The sequence below is a fragment of the Equus przewalskii genome, chromosome 15 (assembly GCF_037783145.1).
Source record: "Equus przewalskii isolate Varuska chromosome 15, EquPr2, whole genome shotgun sequence".
NCBI lineage: Eukaryota > Metazoa > Chordata > Mammalia > Perissodactyla > Equidae > Equus > Equus przewalskii.
The window spans coordinates 23,540,237-23,562,016 of NC_091845.1; the positions used below are offsets into that span (position 1 = coordinate 23,540,237).

Here is a 21,780-nt window from a genome sequence, read left to right on the forward strand (position 1 = left end):
TTGACCCATGGTAATGGCTGTGCTGAACACACGTATGACAGAATGTCTTCACATACCTTATCTGTATCCTCCCAGCAACTCTGGTTAGTTGGGTGTTCTGTTTTACTAATATCTCTGCTTTACTCGCTCAGTGTCACAAGCTCATTTGAGTGGACATCTTGAAAAACACCCCTGTAGGTCTTCTCATACAGGGGATATATTTGGGCAATGTAGTTGAAAAATATCTAGTATTTTCCCTTCTCTGAGGATTATATCATAGTATATATTATTATATATATTATCTGATGGCACATGTAAATGTGTAAAATGGTTGGCTGGGCTTAGCTGAGCAATTAATGGCCCTAGAACAAGATCGAGCCCACGGCTGTTGTATTATTGCGCTGTTTGAATTTGTTTTCAAGTGAGCACTTCCGTGAAGACTGTTCTTGGAACCCTAATGCCCCCTTTTGCCACCACACAGACTCACTTGAGTGAGTGGAGGAAATGACACACACACTCACATTCTTACACATACACCACACGCATGCATATATTTTTAATGAGATGAAACTGTAACCTGATTTTCAGGAAATAATTTCCAGAGTTATTCACTCATGCCAGAAGTGAGCAGAAACTCGATTTTTATGAACATGAACCTGACATAAGACCAAGCCACCTGGCACAAACCTGAGACAGTCCATGGATGAAAACCAGCTTCCTCCCCTCCTTCTCTGAGCTCACTGGTTCTACAAAGATGTGGAGTTGGCATGCTGGAAGGGCAGTGCCTAACCACATGGCTGGACACTTCCTGCTGTCTTGTTGAGGGACTGCCAGCTTGGCAGCAGGTGTAGTTACACCTCCAGGCGTCAGTTACTTGTGTATAACATCAGCTGTTGGCCCAGCATGGTCTCAGGTTTCTTTTCAATTTTATTTTTTCTAGTAAAATTAATTTTTTTCTGGCTTGCCTTCTTTTATTTTATTGATTAATAAATCCATCTTAACTCATGGAATTAAAGTGTAGTTATTAAAGTAATTACATTCAGTTTATAACTATATTTAGAAAAAATGGAGAATATTGAGATTAATATCAAGTCATCAGTGTGTCCAATATGAAGAAGTTTCAGATCATTTTAAAATAAAAGGTATAAAGCTTAACTGATGAAGTCGAAGTCTCTTGGTGCCCCTTCCCAAAACCAATGCCCCTCTCTGACTCTCTAGCATAGTCACTATGCTAAACTTGGCATGTCCCGTTCCAAACGGTTTTGATGTGTCAACTTGTATGTGCAGGGGAGGAAAAAGCTTTTTCCCTCTACCCATCTTAGGTTCATTGACTGGGCTCCTGCAAATTAGACTGACAAAAGACAGATTAACAAGAGCAAACCAGAAGTTTGTTAACAGGTACAGTGTGCACACACGTGGGAGCACTCACTGGTGGGTAACCCAAAGGCGTGATCGGAACTTGGGCTTGTGTAGTATCTTAAGAAAAGAACAATACATTTGTAGAGAAGTGACAAGACGAAGGAAAAAGACTTTGAGCTTCCAGGCGCAGGAAGTTGTGGGAAAGTAAATATATGGGGGACCCTAATGGGAGATAAAGACGAGTTAATAAGGTTTGTTTGTAGACCCCTCTGGTGCTTTCGTTGGGTTAGGAATCTAGATTTGTCTCCCATGGTTAAGAATTGTCCTGCCAGTCCTGGTGGGTGTAGGGGGAGCAGAGTTTTTCTTGTGTCTCCTTCTTTTCAGTTGCCTTTAGCTCAAAATAATCCTTATGCCAGAGTGGCATATTTTGGGGTGGCATACTCTGAACCCCTTCATTTGTCTCAATAAGATTGTTTAATATTCTTTTTTTCCTGTTTAAGTGTGCATACTCTTATGTGTCCCTCGCTTGTTTTTCCTTCTCTGTGTTTTGCTTTGGAAATATATCTGCAGTGATATGTTTCAAGAGCTGGCTCATTCATTTGAACCATTTTACCGTATTCCGTTGGATGTGCCGCAGCTTATTAATTCTTAGTTTTTGTTTCTCCTTTTTTGTTATTCTTGCGTGTCTCTTTCATCAAGGTGGGGCCTTCTGTTTTCTTTTTGGAGAGAAGCTGCAGATGGGCCACTGTAGCAGGATGGGGCTACGGCAGGGCCGTTTGCCTGTTGCCCACTGGGATTAATATTAAATAACGAAAGAAGGTCATAAGATCAAAGACCCAGCAGCTCTGATGTGGTGGAATGATGTACAGGAATCTCAATCACGAAGTGTAATAATACAAAGGCCAGTTTGGGCAAAAATACCAAGGTTCAGATTGTTTCTAAAGAACTGCTTTTTTATGACTGCATGGTACATAAACTACACCAGGTTTATATGAACTAACTGGGTAAAGTGTGTGTGTGCCTATGTTTTATTAGATTTCTTTTTACCTTAAACTCCACATCTAATCCATGAGTAAGCTTTGCTTCATCACCCAACTGAATCCAGAATCGCTTCATTTCTCTGTGTTTCCAACTCTCCCACCCTTCTCTGTTGTCTGGTTGAGGCGTCTGCAAACTATGGCCTGCTAGCCAAATCCTGTTTTTGTAAATAAAGCTTTATTAGAACACAGTCATGCCCATACTTTTATATATTCCGTATGTCTGCTTTATGCTACAAAGGCAGAGTTCCATGGTGACTTAACGATGGGGATATGTTCTGAGAAATGCATTGTTAGGTGATTTTGTTGTCGTGGGAACATCCTAGAGTGCCCTTACACAAACCTAGATGGCATTGCCTACTGCACACCTGGGCTGTATGGTACTAATCTTACGGGACCACCATTGTGTATGTATGTGTGTTATTATGTAGTGCATGACTGTAGCTGCAAAGGAGACTGTCTGCCCTTTAAAGCTGAAACTATTTACCATTTGGCTGTTCAAAGATTTATTATTTTTTTTATTTTCCCTTTTTCTCTCCAAATCCCCCCAGTACATAGTTGTATATATTTTAGGTGTGTGTCTTTCTAGTTGTGATACGTGGGACGCCATCTCAGCGTGGTGTGACGAGCGGTACCATGTCTGTGCCCAGGATTCAAACCAGTGAAACCCTGGGCTGCTGAAGCACAGCGCGCGAACTTAACCACTCAGCCACGGGGCCGGCCCCTGTTTGGCTGTTTATAGAAATAGGTTGTTGACTCTGGTCTGGTTTAATGCCGCTCTCTCGTAACTGGTTTCATTCTTTAAAGAGAAGACAGAGTGACTTTTCTAAAATGTGCATTTGATCTTCTTACTCCCCTGCTTAAAACTCTGAGTGAATAAAATCCAAACTCCAGCGGGAAGCTTGTAAGCCACTGCCTGGTCTGGTCTCTGCTCACCTTTCCACCTCATCTCTTATTGTAGGCCCCCTGTTCCTGCTCATACTACCCGTCTCCTGCCTCAGAGCCTCGGACCATGCCTGCTAGGCTTCTCCTCACAGTGTCTTCTTTCTTTCCTGAGTATCTTTCTGTCTTCAGGTCTCGCGTGGATGTTATTTCCTCAGAGGTGACCATTCAGTCTACGGTTGGCCTCATAATTCATCATGTATATTTTATTTCCTTCATGGCACTTCTCACTCTCTGTAATTACACTCTTCAGTTATGTTCATGTCTTTCTTCCCTGCCTTCTCTCCCAGGACAAAAGCTCTGTGACAGCAAAGATCTTGTCTGTGCCGTTGCCCAGTAGGTCTGGGATGCTAAGCACAGTGGCCGCCACATTATAAACACACAGTGGAAAATGGTTAAATGAAGGATCAAAGTATAGGTTCTGTCAGTTTCCTTGGTGGAAGTTAAATGCAAGTATATGTTTGTGCTCCCTTAATTTGTTTTCTGTATATAAATATATCTTGCCCATGTCTGTTCATAGGGTAAAGTTAAGGTGATTTTCCTCTGCAACATATCGAGCTGGCACACTCTGCACCGGGGAATGGGGCAGGCATTTTGCAATGATGCTACTCAGTATTTTATGCATTTGTTTTTGCTGTTGTGTTAACATGCTAATGTTTATCAAGGTTTTACTTTTTTCCCTCCCTTTCTTTCTTGTTGGCAGAACAGCAATATGGAGTGATCTCTCCTTTGGGCTCTGTCCTTATTACAAAGAGTTTTGTATTTCTTTGTGCCTTAAAAAATATGCTGCTTTTCTGCTGAACCTAGGATAAAAAGAATGAGGCAGTAGTTCACTAATTCTTTCGACATAGTCAAACCCATCCAGGAATCTCTCCAATTCAGAGCTTCCCATTTTTCCCCTGACTCTTGTGTTCAGCTCTGTACCTTCCTGCAGTGAAATCTATAAACCGCCTCCCACTTTTCCAGCACAGTCAATTTCGTCGCTCAGGACCCGCTTTTGTGGGCTGGAAGGGGATTCACGGTTACTGTCCCATTGAAGAGCACAGACTCTAAAATCAGGCATGCCTTGATTAGAAATATGGCAGTGCCTCTCACCAGCTCTGTTGCTCTCCGCAGGCACTTAGCTTCTCTGAACCTTAATTGGCTTATCTGTAAAATGGGCTTCTGCCAGTTTCTTCCTCATAGGGTTGTTGTGAGAATTCAATGAGGTAATCTAATGCTCATCGAGTGTGTGGTTTCTGTAACTTCATAGCACTCCTACATGTTAGCCAGTATTTGGTTTGGTTTAAAAATATGAGAGGGGCTGGCCCCATGGCCGATGGTTAAATTTGGTGCGTTCCTCTTTGGTGGCCTGGGTTCATGGATTCGGAGCCCAGGTGCAGACCCGTACCACTTGTCAACCACACTGTGGCGGCAACCCACATATAAAGTGGAGGAAGATTGGCATAGATGTTAGTGCAGGGCTAATCTTCCTCAGCAAAACAAAACAAAACAAACAAGGAAGATTGGCAACAGATGTTAGCTCAGGGCCAGTCTTCCTCAGGGGGCAAAAAAAAGACTTTATCAAGGTACCTCAAGAGGAATTAATTCTAAAATAGGAAACTGCTATGATCCAATTGCTGGATAGTCTGAGAGCTCATCTTTCCATTTTTTCCTGGTAGGACAGATTTTTATTTTATTTTTTTTAACAGATGCTACCCCTGCTTACTGTGGGGCCTTAGAAAGAGAGGTGGTACAATCAGAGATGCATTGTAAGTGGAGCAAAAAAGTCCTCGGGCACCTAGTCTGATCCTGGTCTGATTTCTCGTAAAGAAGAACTTAAGTATTGTTTCTCTTGATCGGTGAAGTTTAAAGTCTGTTTCTTCTCCAGCTATCTACTCTGATTCAATTCCACATGCCATCAACATTGTTTTCAGGTACCACACCATCTTTGTTAGTGTTCTCAAGTTCTCAGCTGCTTTATTTTCCCTTCTTTTAAATGGAACACTGTCTTTTTAGGTTAGGAATGGCACTAGTTTTTGTCTGTGGTGGTTCTCAGTCCTTTTTATTGACATAGGCTTCACAGACTGACCAAAGATTAAAAAAAAGTCAGCTGGAATGGTAGAAAGCTGAGGTGTTTTTCAGGCAGAGAGACTTGGATTCAAATCTTGACTCTCACTTAATTAGGTGAGTGGCCTTAGAGTTTCTTAACTTCTCTCATCTTTAAATTTCCTCATCTGTGAGATGGGGACATCCTGGCTCAAATGAGTTGGAAGGTAAATTTGCTTAGCACAAATAGCACATTTTAAGATGCTTACTGAATGTGAGCTTTGTCTGGTCCTTCCTGTTGTAAATTACTGTTCTCTCTCTTGCTGTGATTGTCGAGTGATTTAAGTATAGAGATTCCAGGATTAGTTTCAAAATACCTCCCCCAAAGCATTTAAAATGAACAGGACACCCGTGGGTACTTCTTTATCATTTATGCGATGATCACCTACTATTTTTATTCCAATAATTGCTAAGTGTCTCCTTTTTACCCTTTTTCCTCTTCCTTTGTATTTCTGCATTAAGTAATAAAAGCTAACATTTTTTTTTGAGTCCTTATGATATGCTGGGCACTGTTCCAATGATTGCATATATAACTCATTTCATCCTCAGGACAACCTATGAGGGTGGGTCTGTTAGTTTCCTCTATTTTGTAGATGAGGAAACTCATTTCAGCTGCCAGTTCTCTCTCCATAGGGTGGGTAGCATCCCTCTGTACCCACCCCTGCTGCAGTGTAAGAACTCAGCCACAGGGGCAAATTAATTTGTTAATTAACTTCCTTACAGTGTGCAAAGTGGGGATAACCTAAATGGAGAGGGGTCAGGAGCATTCCACTTCTAGACACAAGGGATGTTACATTTTCAAAAGTGTCTCCAAAGGAAGGCCCCACACTTTAGCCTCAACACAGAGTAAAATATAACAAAGGGTTAGTACCCATGTTCCTGCTCTTTCTTTCATGTCTGAGGTTCTTATTCTTTCCTTTCCGTAAGCTTAGGCTTCTAATCACAATGTTGCTTTTCTTTATCTGTTTCTTTAGCAGGTTTTCTTTCTGAAGGATGAGTTGGTGTGCTGATATCATCACATTAAGGGCTAAACAGAAAACACTATTACTATTATTTTTCCTCTTACACATGGGATTTCACTTAACCTCTTGTACAGGGTGACAATGAAGTGGCTTCTTCATCAGAGCCTGTTTTAAATAAGCAGCCCTTTTGTTTTATGATACCCATATTGAGACACATTGAGGTATATCTGTCTTTTCATTTGCACCAACACGTTTATTTGAAGCCCAGTATTTCCTAGGTAACGTGACTAAGGTAGATTTATGAGTGCTAATTTGCATACAGAATAACATTGACAAAAACTAAAATATAACAAATACATACCAACTTTTGGCCTGTCACAGCCCACTGAGCATCTGCCTTCCTTGCTATCCCTGTAACGAGAGGGAAATATATTTTCCTCTGAGTTTACAGCTAATTCCCTGTTTGTATTCCACTGTCGTCATTGCTGTTGAGAGCTCCAAATGAGGTTTAAGAGCCTTTTCCTCTCCAACAGCAGGAGTTTATATTAGAGGTGGTAGTTCTTTGTAACACAGAATGCAAGCGTTTGCTCCCCTCCTTGATTTCACACTGCATTGGAGAACCCTGCTACATTTCAGTAAGGGTACAAGCTCTTCATTTTCCAGACAAGTTAGTAGAGACTCAAGGCTATGCCATTGGGTTAAAGCCGAAGTTTGATTACTTTCTCTCAATGTTGTTTTTAAGTAGATTGATTTGCATTATACAAATAATAAATGATTATTTTTCTATAAAATTAAAAACAAATTTAGATTAGGGTAAATCTTCCTTTGATCACCATCTTCCTGGTCTGCCTTCCTCAAGTTTACTGGCATTAAGCTAGGTGAACTTCAGCTGGACCTTTTCCTATACATTTACTTATACATGTATCTATCCTTAAAAGATAGAGAATGTTGCTTTGTGTGTGGACATATGTGTCTGAAATAGAAATGTTATTCTACTTTCTATATTGAAAGAAACTTGCCGTTTTCTTTCAGTAATGTGCCTTGCAGAACAATCAATGTTAGACATTCATACTTATCAGGCTAGACTAGTCAATGAGGCTATTACAAGTTATTCCCAAGATCTCAGCAATAAACACATCTAAGGTTTATTTCTCATTCGTGCACATGTGGGTCAGGTGACTCCAAGGCCATGCTCCTCCTTGGAGTAACTCAGTAATCCAGGCTGCTTCAGCCCTGTGACTCCATCCTGTTCACATATGGCTTCCAGGTCCTTGCAGCCAACAAAAAAGGTGCTGGAGGGTTGCACATGGTTGCTTAAAAGTTTTGGCACACTGGCTACAAGGAAACTGAGAATATAGAGGGACACATGGATACCATGTGCTATCAGGATGCCACAGATATTTGAAATGCTTCATATAGTTTGAATATGTTGTGGTTTATTTAGCCCATCTCCTGTTTGATGGGCATTTGGATCGCTTCCAACTTTACCCTTTATTATGTACAACAGTACACAGATCACTGTCTGTATCCCCGGTCCATGAGTGAGGGTTTTGCCAGGTTAGACACCCAAGAAGTGGACTTTCAAGTTCAGAGAGGAGTGTTTTAATTTCATAAATGCTGTCAAATTGTTATTGAGGTGGTTGTACTGGGGTTTTATTTGCAAGGGTAGTGTATGAGAATGCATCATTTCACCAATGACGTTATCAAACCTTCATTTTTTTACCCCTGTCCGATGATGTCTTCATTCCTTTTGGCCAGATGGCTTCTCAGTTTTGTTTTAATTTCTACTTTCCTGATTACTAGTGAGTCTTTGTCTCTTTCTAATATTCTTTTATGCTGCCTGGCTGAGGGAAACCATACTACTGTGGAAAGGCAGTCTGAGGAAAGACAGGAAGTGCAAAGAGCCAGTGGGCAGATGTGGCTCACAGATTCTCCCTTTGGGGGGCACCCGGCTCAATGACATTTCTTTCTATATTCCCTTTATTGATTGTTTTTCCTCTTGTGGTGCTATTTCAGTAGTCTCTACACCTCTAATTTTAAAATGATGGGGCGAAGGATGATTTCTCGGTCGTGTCATTTTCTTCTGTGCATCTGTCTAATTTTGTGCTTTGAGTTTTCTTGCGCATTTTTGCCCGCTTAGTCATTGTCTTTTTATCTCTTGCTTCTCTTTGTCCTTCCCCTTATTTTGCATTCTTTTTCTTTTGCCTCTGCTCCCTTGATCCCATAGGCCCTTACCTCTTTATGTGCTGCTTTTCTTTTAAGTTGTATTTTTCCCTTCCCCCCTAAGCTTAGAAAGGGTTGCTCTGTCAAAGAAACTTGCAAGGGAAGGGAGCAATGGAACAGTCAGTGTACAAGTTCCACGGGAACTAAACCCAGGTGCCCCTCCACCCAACTGTTTTGAGAACATGATGCTCTTCCTAATATGGCCACTTTGCCAAAATCCGTATGAAACAAGGAAAGAAAATTAGAATGAGTCCAGTTCTCTTCCTCCCTCTGGCTCACTATAGGATCCCTAGGCACATTACTTCCCCTCTTTAGGCCTCAAAGTTCCTGACTTTAAAATGAGGAGGTTGAACCCCTGTAGTCCTTTCATACCTTAGAACCTCAATACATGAAACGTGTAACTGCCTGGGAAAGTACTGCAGAGTAGAGTCCCAAAGTCGGCTTTGTAAGTGGTCCACTGCCATTCCACTTCCGCTCCTGTGCCTTGAAGGGGTCCTTCAGCTCTGTAGAATACCAGGTTGTTTAATAGAATTTAAGAGAAGACAATTAGTTACAATGGTGTTAGAACCATCAGAAGGCAAACAGACTGGGGAGGCAGCCCAGAGATTGGCAATGGCGGGAATCTTCTAGCAGGCTGAGGAGTGGAAGGAGGTGGTATTATCAGAGTCCAAGGCCAGCTGATGGGTGCAGGAGTCATGGTGGGGGAGATAGTGGGTGCTGGAATTATGGAAGAAAGGGCTGTTTGGAAGGACCTGAAGTGTCAGAGGAGAGGCAGTCATGCTGGACTTGCTGCCTAACTCAAAGAGAGGAGGGCAAAGCCTGGTGTCTCCTTCTCGCTGTCCACTCTCTGAACAGAGTCTCAAATTCAGACAGAGCCCAGTAAGCAAAGAGCGTGGGGACTGACCTGAAGGCAAGCAGGCAAATAACTGACAGGAACAATCCAAAGGCACTGGGTCAGATGATCTTTAACCTCCCTTCCATTGCTCACGTTCCTGAGTTAGGTATTCCCTGGGAGATTTCTGACTTCCGCAATGAAGGTGTTAGTCGAGGGTTTTAATAGGTAGGTCTTCCTAAGAGTTAAAATAAACTGGTACTTCTACCATTCACTTGTGTTAGGACAGCACCTACTCACATCTCCACCTCTCCCTCCCAAAGCCTGCCTGGAGCAGTTACATTTTTCCTTACAAGTGCTGTGCCAACATTTTGTGAGAGTCCTATTCCTAGTAGACTTTTGTTCTTTTGAAGACAGGAATGTGATCTTATTCATCCCAGTCGGGGGCCTCTGGGAATGTGGGGCCAGAATATAAACATGGGGAACCAACAATATCACACAGTCCATCAATACTGGTGATCAGAGAAGCTTGCTGTTTTAGGGCCACCTGTGATCTTGGGCCAGAGACATAACCTTCACCCTGGGTTTGTAATTCGTAAGATGGTTTATTAATCAGGACAGGCTAGGTGCTATAGATAGGCCAGTTCTGCAATAGTAATAAATAAAGCCTAGAATCTCAGGGGCTAAAAATCCACATAGGTTTTTTTTTCACTGCACATTTCATGGTGAGTTACCTGGGGATGTGTTGGTCCTCCCTCTGGCCCCTGGCTGATAGATCAGCTGCCATCTTGAATATTAGCATTTCCCAAGTCGAGAGAGAGAACTTGGATGGATGGGAGGGTTGGCAATCAAATGTTGGCCCAGGTGTGTCACACATCATATGTTCTCACAACTTACTAGCTGGAACTAGTTACACAGCCTCCCCTAACTTCAGCTAAAGCAAGGAAGTGCCTGGGAGGAGGCAGGTTAGGAATATTTGTTGGTTTGCCTTAATGATAGCTACATAGAAAGAAAATAATACTTGACTTTCATGATTGTTTTGACCGTTAGAGAACATGAGTACTTAGTATAAGGCTAGCGTGGTAAATGCTCAGTCAATAGTAGATGGAATTATTATTATTATTGTTGTTGTTATTATTCAGCAGTTAATTACATTTCCAGCATACTTTACAGTATCCATTTGCTTAGGAAATTTCTGCTCTCCTTTTTCCTGTCCCCTGAAAATGCAAATGTGCACTTAAGTTGCTCCTCTCTAGACGTATCACAAATTCCTAATAAATGAAGTTGAGTTAATGAAGTTTTAGACCCATCACGTACCCTGCTCTTCCGAGTTTGGGAATGACAAAGATAGGTGATTATTCTGTAAGCTGATCGCTTTGTGGAGTGATAGCTTAGAGATCAGCAGTGGCTTTGCAACTCTGTTCACTGTGTTGGTTTTCAGGTTAAGAGCAACAGACTTTAAGCAGGCTTCCATTTGAGTCAGTGCAGAAACAGTCAATATGTATTACATGTCTGCAAAGTTGGTCTCTGGATCAATTGCAATTAGTTTGCAGCAGATTGCATTAACATATCTAAAATTAATACAGTGAGTGTTCTGATGAAAAGGAATTGACCACAACCACAACCACACTGTGGCTGTTTTTAGTTTCTCCCAAATGCTTTTTCCAAAGTGTATTTTTTTTTCCTTTTTCTACTAATGGCTTTAAATTGCTATGTCAACATAGACTTACTCTGTTAATCCTTCCCATTTTCCTTTTAAAAGTGGTCCCAGAATATGGTATATAGCTACCATATACTCTTTTCTTTCATCAGAGGCCTTTTACTATATGCCTTATACATGAAGTTTTCTTTGTAGTTTGTGTGAAGTGCTAGTAAGACTGTTAAGACAAAGAATTGGTTCATTTTTGAAATTTTGTATTTTTCAAATTACTGATGTTTCATTAAGACTTAAAAATTCAGAAGATTAATAAATCATATACTGTTAATAAGTCATATACAGTAAATGATATAAGCATTGCTTGTCTGGCAATTTATTTTTACCCCACTATCATTTATTTCTAAAGGAGACTTGCAGGCAACTTCAATATTAAGTACATCGTTACCAGTGTTTACAATGATGGAACAGAGAGATATCTTTAGACTTGCTCATGTCGAAATTTCAATTTTTTACAAGTGTGTGTAAATTATATTATGTTTATTTCAAGTCTGAAGGACTTTTACTTTTCTATTTTTAGGGAAGGTCAGTTTCTGGGAATGAAAAATTGTCTGTATCATGGGACAATAGGACCAAAGACAAGGTTTATTCATTTGGCCATATAATTGGTATTTTTTGAGTATCTTCCATATGCCAAGCACTGTCACATTCTTCATCATGATACAAAGAAGTTGAAGACAGACTCTGCCCTTGAGTAGAACCCAGTCTAGTTGTAAGGTTCTGGAGCCTCTTTGAAATGCCCCTTATCCAAAAGAGCTCCATGAAGGCGTGGTAGCTTGGAGATTCCAGAGGAAAATGCCACTTGAAAGACCCTTTAGAAGTCCTGAAAGCTAATGGGTCCTTGTGGACCTCACTTTATGGTCTGTGTGATACTGCCTTGGATGTCCTCCCCGGCCACTAACAGAAGCCGCTAGGAGTTGTGCCAGGTGACCTTCCACCACCAGTCTTGTGATCCAGTTGTGTGACTGATTTTTTTGGTTGGTTTGTGCATTAATGGCATCATCATTCTACCTCCTGTGAGTACTGGTTCCTTTGCATCATGACTCATGGATGGAAACGTGCTTAAATTAAGTGTATTCATTTCTTCCCTTTAAAATGGAGCTTAAAGGGGCTGGCCCTGTGGCCGAGTGGTTAAGTTCGCGTGCTCTGCTTCGGCAGCTGAGGGTTTTGCTAGCTTGAATCGTGGGTGCAGACATGGCACCGCTCATCAGGCCATGCTGGGGCAGCATGCCGCATGCCACAGCTGGAAGGACCCACAACTAAAAAATACACAACTATGTACCGGGGGGCTTTGGGAGAAAAAGGAAAAAAATAAAACCTTTAAAAAATAAAAATGAAAAAAATAATTAAAAAAATAAAATGGAGCTTATGGATTTGATATGGAATGCTGTTGATCGTATTGGATAAAATGAGAAGAGTTTATTTGTTCATGTGGTTCTGCCCTTTGATTATTTTCTTTCAGCACAGATAAAAACTAATTGATAGTGCATATTGGAAAACCACTTCTACATGATACTTAAGCAAGGTTACTTTAATACACAAGTTGCAGTTTTGGAGAATTAGTTTAGTTAATGGTGACTCTTTCAGGTTGCTGCACTCAACTTTGGTTAGAGATAATCTCATTAAACACTTAATGACTGTGCCTAGACTCCATTAAAAGCTACGGTAAAGAAATGGATTAGTCTGTGGCCTGTTGACCTCAAAGCGTTAAAAAAAAAAAGCTTCCTGAGATACCTTACAATGGTTAATGGTGGGCATACAGTTATTAAAATAAAGCTGCGAGCTTTATTTACTTTGGGTGGGGATGGGAGGAGGTAGTGCTATATGATAGAGTCCTTAAAATTTTTTCAAATAATTTTTTTATTTTGAAGTACTTATGAACTCACAGGGAGCTGCAAAAATAGTTCAACAGTCCCGTGCACACTTCACGCTAGGTTTGACATCTTATATAGTTTTAGTACAGTATCAAAACTAAGAAATTGATATTGGTACATTCCCATTAACTAGCCTATAGACTTTATTCAGTTCTCACCATTTTTTTAAACCTGCACTCTTGTGCGTGTGTGTGTGTGTAGTTGTCCTTAACATTTTTGATTAAAAAAACAATTAAGGGTGCCTGTGAGGTGGCGCAGTGGTTAAGTTTCCACGTTCCGCTTCGGCGTCCTAGGGTTTGCCAGTTCAGATCCTGGTGTGGACATGGCACTGCTTGGCATGCCATGCTGCGGTAGGCGTCCCACATATAAAGTAGAGGAAGATGGGCACGAATGTTAGCTCAGGGCCAGTCTTCCTCAGCAAAAAGAGGAGAATTGGTGGCAGATGTTAGCTCAGGCTAATCTTCCTCAAAAAAAAAAAAACCCAAAACAATTAAGCATGAAGAATTTATATAGATTTTCTTTCTCTTGCCTCCAAAACCTGCATTGCTGATTGCCATTTGAGAGTACCTATGAGACTGGCCATAAGGTTGACTGTTATTTTTCTTGTTATTTATAAGTGTTCGTACCTGTCTTCCCCAATTTCTCTAGGCAGTTCAATTAACCCCCAGAAGATGGCTGAATCTGCAGGAATACCAGAGCAAGAAACTGATGTCTGACAACGGAGTGAAAGTTCAAAGATTCTTTGTAGCAGACACTGCGAATGAAGCTTTGGAGGCCGCCAAGAAACTAAGTAAGCTAAGTCATAACGGGTGACATACGCTTGCCCAAATTAGTGAATTCACAGATAGTTTCCCACTAGGTAAATTGCAATGCTGTGGGTTATTCTAACAGTGACAAATACAGTGGAAAACTTTGAATTGCAAAGGCAAAAACGCCCAATTAGGAAAACTTTATTCTTTTAGGAGAGAGCATATGGGATGTGACTCTATGGTAACTTTTCCGAGTTTTTCAGTCACCATTTCACCAAGTTCTCTTTTCTGTGGTTTAGTGGCTGGGAGAAATATGGTTGAAGGGCATGGAGTGTCAAAGGGAAGCCGATCACAGGATAAGTCAGGAAAGGTAGTTGGCATCCTTTTTTAAGCCTCTTAGAACACAGGGAAAATTGCCTCTGAGTGACTGTTGGAGAGAAAGGGGAAGAACACACATTTAAAGAGAAAGGGGAAGAATGCACATTTTGAAGTCAAGCTGACCTGAGTTCGTTGTTTTGCCCTCGCGTTTACCAGCCCTGTAACTTGGCATAGGTCCCTCTCCTTCTTGGGCCCCAGTTTCCTGGTTTGTAAATCAAAACTAATTTGTTTATCTCCCAGTGCTGTTGTGAGTCTTTAAGGGAAACTGTACATTGGTACATGGTAGAAAATCTAACCAGTTTCACTAGTTATTGACTGAGAAATTCAGAATCAGATCTCATGTTACTCAGCGAACATTCCTTCTGGTAGCATACAGACGCTCTTATTGTCAATCTGGATTAGCACTGTCCACTAGAAATATAATGTGAGCCAAATAAATATTTTTAAATTTTCTAAGTCACCTTAAGCAAAGTAAAAAGAAATGGGTGAAATTAATTTTAATAATATACTTTGTTTACCCCAGTATATCCAAAGTATTTTCATTTCAACATGTAATTAATATGAAACCATTATCAATGGGATATTTTACATTCTTTTTTTTGTCCTAACCTTCACAAATCCAGTTTGTATTTCACCCCTTCAGCACATCTCATTTCACGCTAGCCACATTTCAGGTGCTCAGTAGACACATGTGGCTAGTGGGCTACCATATTGGACAGCGCAGATCTGGACACTAGATGGATATGCAGGTGTGGTCTTTGCCTGCAACCTTGGAGAGCAGCTGTTTCCTGCTAAATATAAAAGAGCATCTGCTAACTGGCCTTGCCCAGGCAGCTGTGGCAAAGTTTGAGCATGCAAGATAGAGGCAGGCTCAGTACTTCAATTTTTTGGTTTTCTATGCTCTTTTAGGAGTAAGCAATGATGTACTTGAGCTAGTAATTGTTCCTCTTTTCTCTTCCTTTCCAAGTTCTCCCAGATGCTTATTTGCCAGATTCTTTCAATGTTATGTCAGTTGGAATGTATGTTTATTCTTTCCTTCAACAAATATTTATTGATCGTCAACCACATGTGTTAGGCACCATGGATACAGCTGTGGAAGACAAGTGAGCCCTCTTTCTTCTTAGAACTTACATTCTAGAAGGGAATTAATTTGTAATTTTCAGATGCTAAAGGTAGAAATTGAGAGTGACTTAGAGTTTAAGAAACGAAAATTGGTTTCATTTTCAAAAACTATCAAAGTTGGTTTTTATGGTGAAAAAAACCCTAGTAAAATTAGCCCTAAACGTGGATGAGAGCTCCTCAGTGATCTGTGGTAATAGACTCAGTAAAGGTTAATATTCCAACCTTTTTACATGAAAGGATCATTTTTGTTTTATACTCCTGTGGTTTGGGGATTGGCTAATGAGAGCAAAGAAATGTAAAGTTCAAGTTGGTCTTTGGTCTTCATTTTCCCCATTATTTTCTTAAATGTGCTGACACACTAGCATTCCAGGTCTAAGGGTCCTTCTTAAGGGAATTCTGGAAGCCAGCTGATTATTCTGCTCAGGCCGGAGCACAGCTGAGAGGACTTATCTTTCAGATTTTCGTGGAGATTTGGACTTACTGAACTAATTGGCTTCTTCATCATGGATTTGTATTATAAGCATTTCTTTAGCCACCGCTTTGTGGTAGGGGATTGTATACTGTGTCTGTAAGACAGAATGTTTGCACTGGAGACATTACCAAAGGTGGCGTTTACATACTGGGGCTGGGGTGAAGGGAGGGGAAGGGACAGACAATAAAGCAATTTTAAATAAAGGAGAGCTAAAAGTAAGAAGTCAAAATAAACTTTTTAAACAGCCGTTTGGTTCTGGAGGAGTGGTTTTGAGAAAATGAAACTGGGTAAAACGATTGAGAATGATGTGGCTGTGTGTGTGGCCTGGCCTGTGCAGACCTGTGGTAATCCTTTGGGTGGTGTGGCCACACGGGGGCGTTTCTGTGATCCAACAGAGAGCTAAAGGGAATTTGGAGAACTAATCCAAGCACCTTCTTTGGTGAATGGATGAGTAATCCTTCTCTTACTCGGTGAGTTGTTTTGGTAGGAGGAAGTGCTCTACTGGTTTTTGTTGTTGGATAGAAGCTTTGATCAGAGGGGAGGTTTATAGTATTGGAAGAGGAGAGGGTACTAAGTCTAGTTCGTTAGAAATGAAACAAGTTGATAGTAAATATAAAAGGAAGTACAGATGTCACTGAGATTGCCTAGAAAGAGCAAAACAAGAAGAATCTGGCAAAACTTCAGTGTTCACATTCTTGTTGCTACAAGATTGCCAAGGACCAGGAGCACAATTGAAGCTTTACCAAATAGATTTGAGGTTAAGGTTAAAGCTGGATCACACATCTTTCTGATTGTCCTGAAAATGGGTCTGTCACCTTATAATTAAGGTATTTTAATGGAGAAGAATTACATGGAAGGATAATAACATGCGGTCAGTGCTATATAAGATTTTATTGCTATCATCATAATTCCAGGGGGTTAACTGCTCTCATGATTCAAATCCATAGACAAATCAGAGACGTGTAATAATCAGTATCCTATCAATCATGTGTTAGGAGAGTTCAGATTTTAATTTGAAAAGTTTGTAAGTGATTGAAATGTATTTGCTTACCTTTCTGCTTTATCCTTATTTGGATGTGTTTTGAAATATAATGATATTTATAAAATATTTTGAAAACAAGTGTGGATGTTACTCATACCTAAGATTTCCAGTAATCTCTGTGTGGATAATCTCAAAATCTCTTTCTTTGTGGCTGAACCCACATTCCTGGTTGTCTGTTGACTGTCCTTTTATGGGCGTCTCTGACTCTCTTGGCTCAAATAGCACTTGTCATCCCTGAGTGGCTTCAAACCTTCTCTTCCTCTTAGCTCCCCCTACATAACCAGCTGAGATGCCTCCAGACTATCTTTAATGCCTCTCATATGTGTCGTATTCAATCGGTTGCCAAATCCTGCCATTTTTAGTGCAGCATTGTCATTTTGCAAAGCAAGGAAACAGGCAAGATGAGGTTAAAAACTTGCTAAGGTTGTACAGCTAATAATCGACAAAGATGGGATTTCCACCCGGCCAGATTAGATTTGATCTCCTCCCCAAGTGTTTTGCCTCTTTGCTAACTTGATGATGATATTCTTGGGAGATTTTTATGTGTGAGTCAGCATTTTTAAGATGGAAAATGCATATTAATAAAATTAGAAGATTGAATTAAAACTAGATTGACAGGTTCGGTTCTAAGGCGCAATTTATAGAAACTGTAATCTGCAGATGTTTTCTTAATGATTCATTTTGTCATATCTCTGGGCAATAGACTGTTTTGCTATATAGTTATGGAAAGCTTGTTAATTTGAACATTTGTTTAAAACGGGTAATGAAAACTGTTTCTGTAACACAATTCATAATGATAAGATATTGAGTGAGAGCCTCATTTTCTTGCACAGAAAATGGACTTATGTCTGATGGCGAGTGTAAATTGGGTTTGGTGTATTAAGTTTTTAATGTGTGGCTAATATTAGTTTCCGCAGCAGTTTGTAGGAGCCGCCTTTTATAATCGTACTTTAAGGAGGGAATTGTTTCCCTTGCCTACAATTTTCTCAGGAGGTTTATTACTTAGACCCTTTTCTCCTCTATGGATTAAATTTAATGTATACAATCAATGGATAATTATAGAATACCTACTGTGTACATGACTAATCTTTATGTTGCTTTTCACTTCTCTTTAAAGATGAGTGACGAACATGTCTCTCCCATGGCTCGGACGTCCTATCTTAAAGGAGGATTTACGTATAAGCATTGATGAAACTTATCTAGGACCACAACTTTTTTGTTTGGGAAGTCTCCACAATTTATTAATTATTCCATTTATGTTAATATGAGACTCTCAACATTTGATTAAGCAAGAAGATTGTATTTCAAAAACTCTCAGTTTTATTCTTTGCAAGGAAAGAAATTGAAATATGAATGTAGAAATTAATCTTCTCTGAGCTAATGACATTCATCCTAAAATGGAGATAAGGAGCTTTTATTGAATTTGGCTAGCTTTGGATTGCTTTCAGCTACAACATGTTTCCATTCATCAATATGATAACTTATTCTTTTTATTTTATGTAATCACATCCTAAAGCCTGGTGAATTACCTACATCAAGAATTGCATTTTATGTAAAAAGGGAACTACTGCCCATTGACTGCTGATTGACATGTACTATTAATCCTGTAGGAAATTAAATATATTGCAAGCCTCCTCGATTGTTGTGGCTTTGTCATATCACGTTATGTGGTTAGGATCTTGCAAAAAGATCTTACATCCTTTGTGTTGAGATGATGGTCATTATTGTCTTATAATGACAGGCAAGAGTAATGTTGATTTCTGTGTAGTAAATCTTCATTTTACTACCCTATCAGCCACCCATTATTTTGAATCTGGAGTCAGGAATGCAAAGAAGTGACGGTAATGGCAAAGGCAGGCCATCAGATGATGAAGCAGTGTTTGCTTTCTATGAATAATGATGGCGTCCTCATGAAATAGATGGTTCCTGTGGTGAGATTTGACTGTGTTCCTGGCTGCCACTGGCCCCCTTTGGTTCCTCCCCTCTTTCCAGTCTCCTTGGAGATTATGTGAGCTTCCCAATATCTTTTCTATAGTTTACTTCATGCTTATTTCAGCTATGGTCAATTTCTATTGCTTACTGCTGAGAACCCTGACTCATCTAGAGAGAAAGTGCTTATCTTAGGTCCTGAGATATCGTAAACACTCAATAAATATTATTGTTATTCAGAAAGTATTCATTTGCTTCTTAAAGCAACTTACTCCTTAAACTTGCTCCTTAAAGGAACACCTTAATTGACATTAAAGGCTTTCTCTAACTGTGTTTATAAAGAGGATCTCGTGCAATAATTTGTAACCTTTCATAACATTTCCTACTGTATATATTTTTGCAAAGAGATCCCCTCTTTTATAAAATGTTCTTTTCTCTTCTTTCCAAGTCTGTAAATATAAATGGGCTTCTCTGGTCATCTCCTTAGGATTCTTCTGTGCTGGAATATCTTTTCCTAATTGTCGGTGGTGTTCACTGAATAGAAGCACAGGAGACCTCCAGAGTGAATGGTGAGATCAAGGCAGGTTGTGGGCAGGCAGGCTTACACAAATGCACACGTAGCTTCCTGTCAGTTTTCTTAGAAACAATTGAGAACAGCGCTTTGAAAGTCAGTGCCTCCCCTTGAATTTTGGCTATATAATTAAGCAAGGATTAATTCTTCTTCTTGCATTTGAACCAATGAAGATAACAGTGGTGGCATTTAACCTTTGGCCTCTTGCATGTATCTGGCATCATGCTGAACATTTTCTAAGTGTAGTCTCATGTAATGCTCTTTGAAACCGAAGAGGAAGGCTTTCCTTTAGGGACTGATTCTGCATATCACTAGATCTCGGCAGGCCCATGATTGTGTATCCACGGTAACTAACACAATTTGACTTTGTCTGTTCAGTGGGTCATTAATGGAGTTATTTATTAACTTGTTTTTTTAAAGCTACCTCATTGTGAATTAACAAAGAAGTTAGGAGCATGGTCTCATTTTCTAGGACTTCCCTGTGAATTATTTTTCCCTGGGGTCTGAATGTTCTGGATGTCCACAGGGTACCTTATGGGGTTGTAAATGTAGAAAAACTTTGCCTGGGGTAAAGGAGCATAAGAGCTAGCTCCTTATTATCCAGCTGTCTGAATATATTGGCCTTTTTAAAGAAATCTGAAACATAATTGCACAAATCCCTTCTGATTATCAAAGGAATATGTTCATTATTTTGATTTTGGAAAATATAGAAAAGTACAAAGAAGTGAAAACCTCCTATAATCCTATTAACATATTTCCCTCCATTTTTCTTACACATTTATTCGTTCAGTCAGCAATATTAATTTCTGTGTATGTATTTACATAAATATACTTGAGAGAGAATGGTTATAAATTTGGGAAAATACTATGCATACAGGTTTGTATCCCACTTTTAAAATTCCGCATTTTAACATGAGCATTACCCAGATACAGTCATCCCTTGGTATCTGTAAGGGGATTGGTTCCAGGACCCCCCACAGATGTCAAAATCCACAGATGCTCAAGTTCCTTATACAAAATGGCACTGTATTTACATAGAACATACAAACATCCTCCCGTATACTTTAAGTCATCTCTAGGTTACTTAGAATACCTAATACAATGTAAATGCTATGTAAATAGTTGTTATACTGTGTTTAGGGAATAATGACAAGAAAAAAAGTATGCACGTATTCAGTACAGATTCAGCCATTGCAGGCCTTTCAATCTGTGGATGTGGAACCCGTGGATACAGAGGGCCGACTGTATTAAATACTTGAAATGGTTGTATGGTAATCCCTAGATTGACTATGCTATTTCCTATTGTGACTTAGATTGTTTTTTTCTATTTTGGTGTATTAGGTAAACTGGCTTCTATAACTCGTAAACTGCCCAGTTCTCAGTAGCTTAATACAACAAAGAGTTATTTCTGAATCACATAAAAGTGCAGTATGGTGCTCTTAGTCTGCCTCTAAGTGGTGACTCAGGGACCCAGGCTCCTTTCATCATTTCACTCTGCACTCTTTAACACGTGGCTCCCAAAGATGACCTGGGAATTGTGTTCATGCCAGCTGCTTAGAAGGGGAAAGAGCGAGGAGGATTACATGTGGAGATTTTGCACCAACTGTGTCACTTTACATTCTGTTGGCTAAAATTCATCCAATGATCATAATGAGCTGCAAGAGAGACTGGGAAATACAGTTTCAATGCATACTTAGGAAGGAGAGGAAATGGGTTTGGTGATCACGTAGCAGAATCTATAGCATTTAGAATTTGGGGGAAATTTGTTTCTTTGTTTCTTGGCTTAAAGCAAATGTGGACTATACAGTCAGAACAGAGCTCCCATCTCAACTCTGCTTTGATTACTTACGCCATAATTTACTTGCCTATAAAATTGACGATAATAACAAATACTTCAAGGAAGAATGCAGATAAAAAAAGACACACATAGTGCATGCCTCATGCCAACAAGGCACTCACCAATTTACCCTCCTTTTTTCCTTCCATCTTTTTTGATGTCAGCTGAGTGAATGTTGCGAGCCACCATAAAAGGAATATAATAACAGCTATTAAAAACATCAACAGCAGATAAAAAAATAAAAATGCTCAGCGCTTTTGCAGTAACACCCAAGTGTTAAACTATATTTAGTGTACAGCTCCCAGATGATTTGATAATGAATATATTACTGGCATACTGTTGGTTGATATTTTCTAGGGAGATGGCAGTATGTGAAGTCAAAGTTCCATAATTTTGAAAGAAAATGAAGATCGTTCTTTCTTTACTTTGCAACAGAATAAATATTATCCAAGGAATTAAGCTTTTAAGATGCTACACTGTCCCCCAAGGTGGTTGTTACCAGAGTTGGCAATATTTAACAGATGTTCATGAATAGTACTCAGACTTCATTTGAGTTTTCTAGGGTACCCACAAAAAGTCAAGAAGTGAATTGAGAAAGTTTAAAAAAATCTATTGCTTGATCTGCCTTAGGATGAAACTGAATGAGTAAACAAGCTACTTCAATTATGTA

The 21,780-nt window shown here is 39.8% G+C and overlaps 1 protein-coding gene across 1 annotated transcript in view; it reads left to right on the forward strand.

Moving 5' to 3' along the window:
• Positions 1–21,780, forward strand: part of SUCLG2 (succinate-CoA ligase GDP-forming subunit beta) — a 255,361-nt gene that overhangs the window by 48,162 nt on the left and 185,419 nt on the right. The window contains exon 2 of the mRNA XM_070576862.1: positions 13,659–13,800. Within this exon, the coding sequence (XP_070432963.1) occupies positions 13,659–13,800 (142 nt within the window). The remainder of the gene's footprint in view (positions 1–13,658; positions 13,801–21,780) is intronic.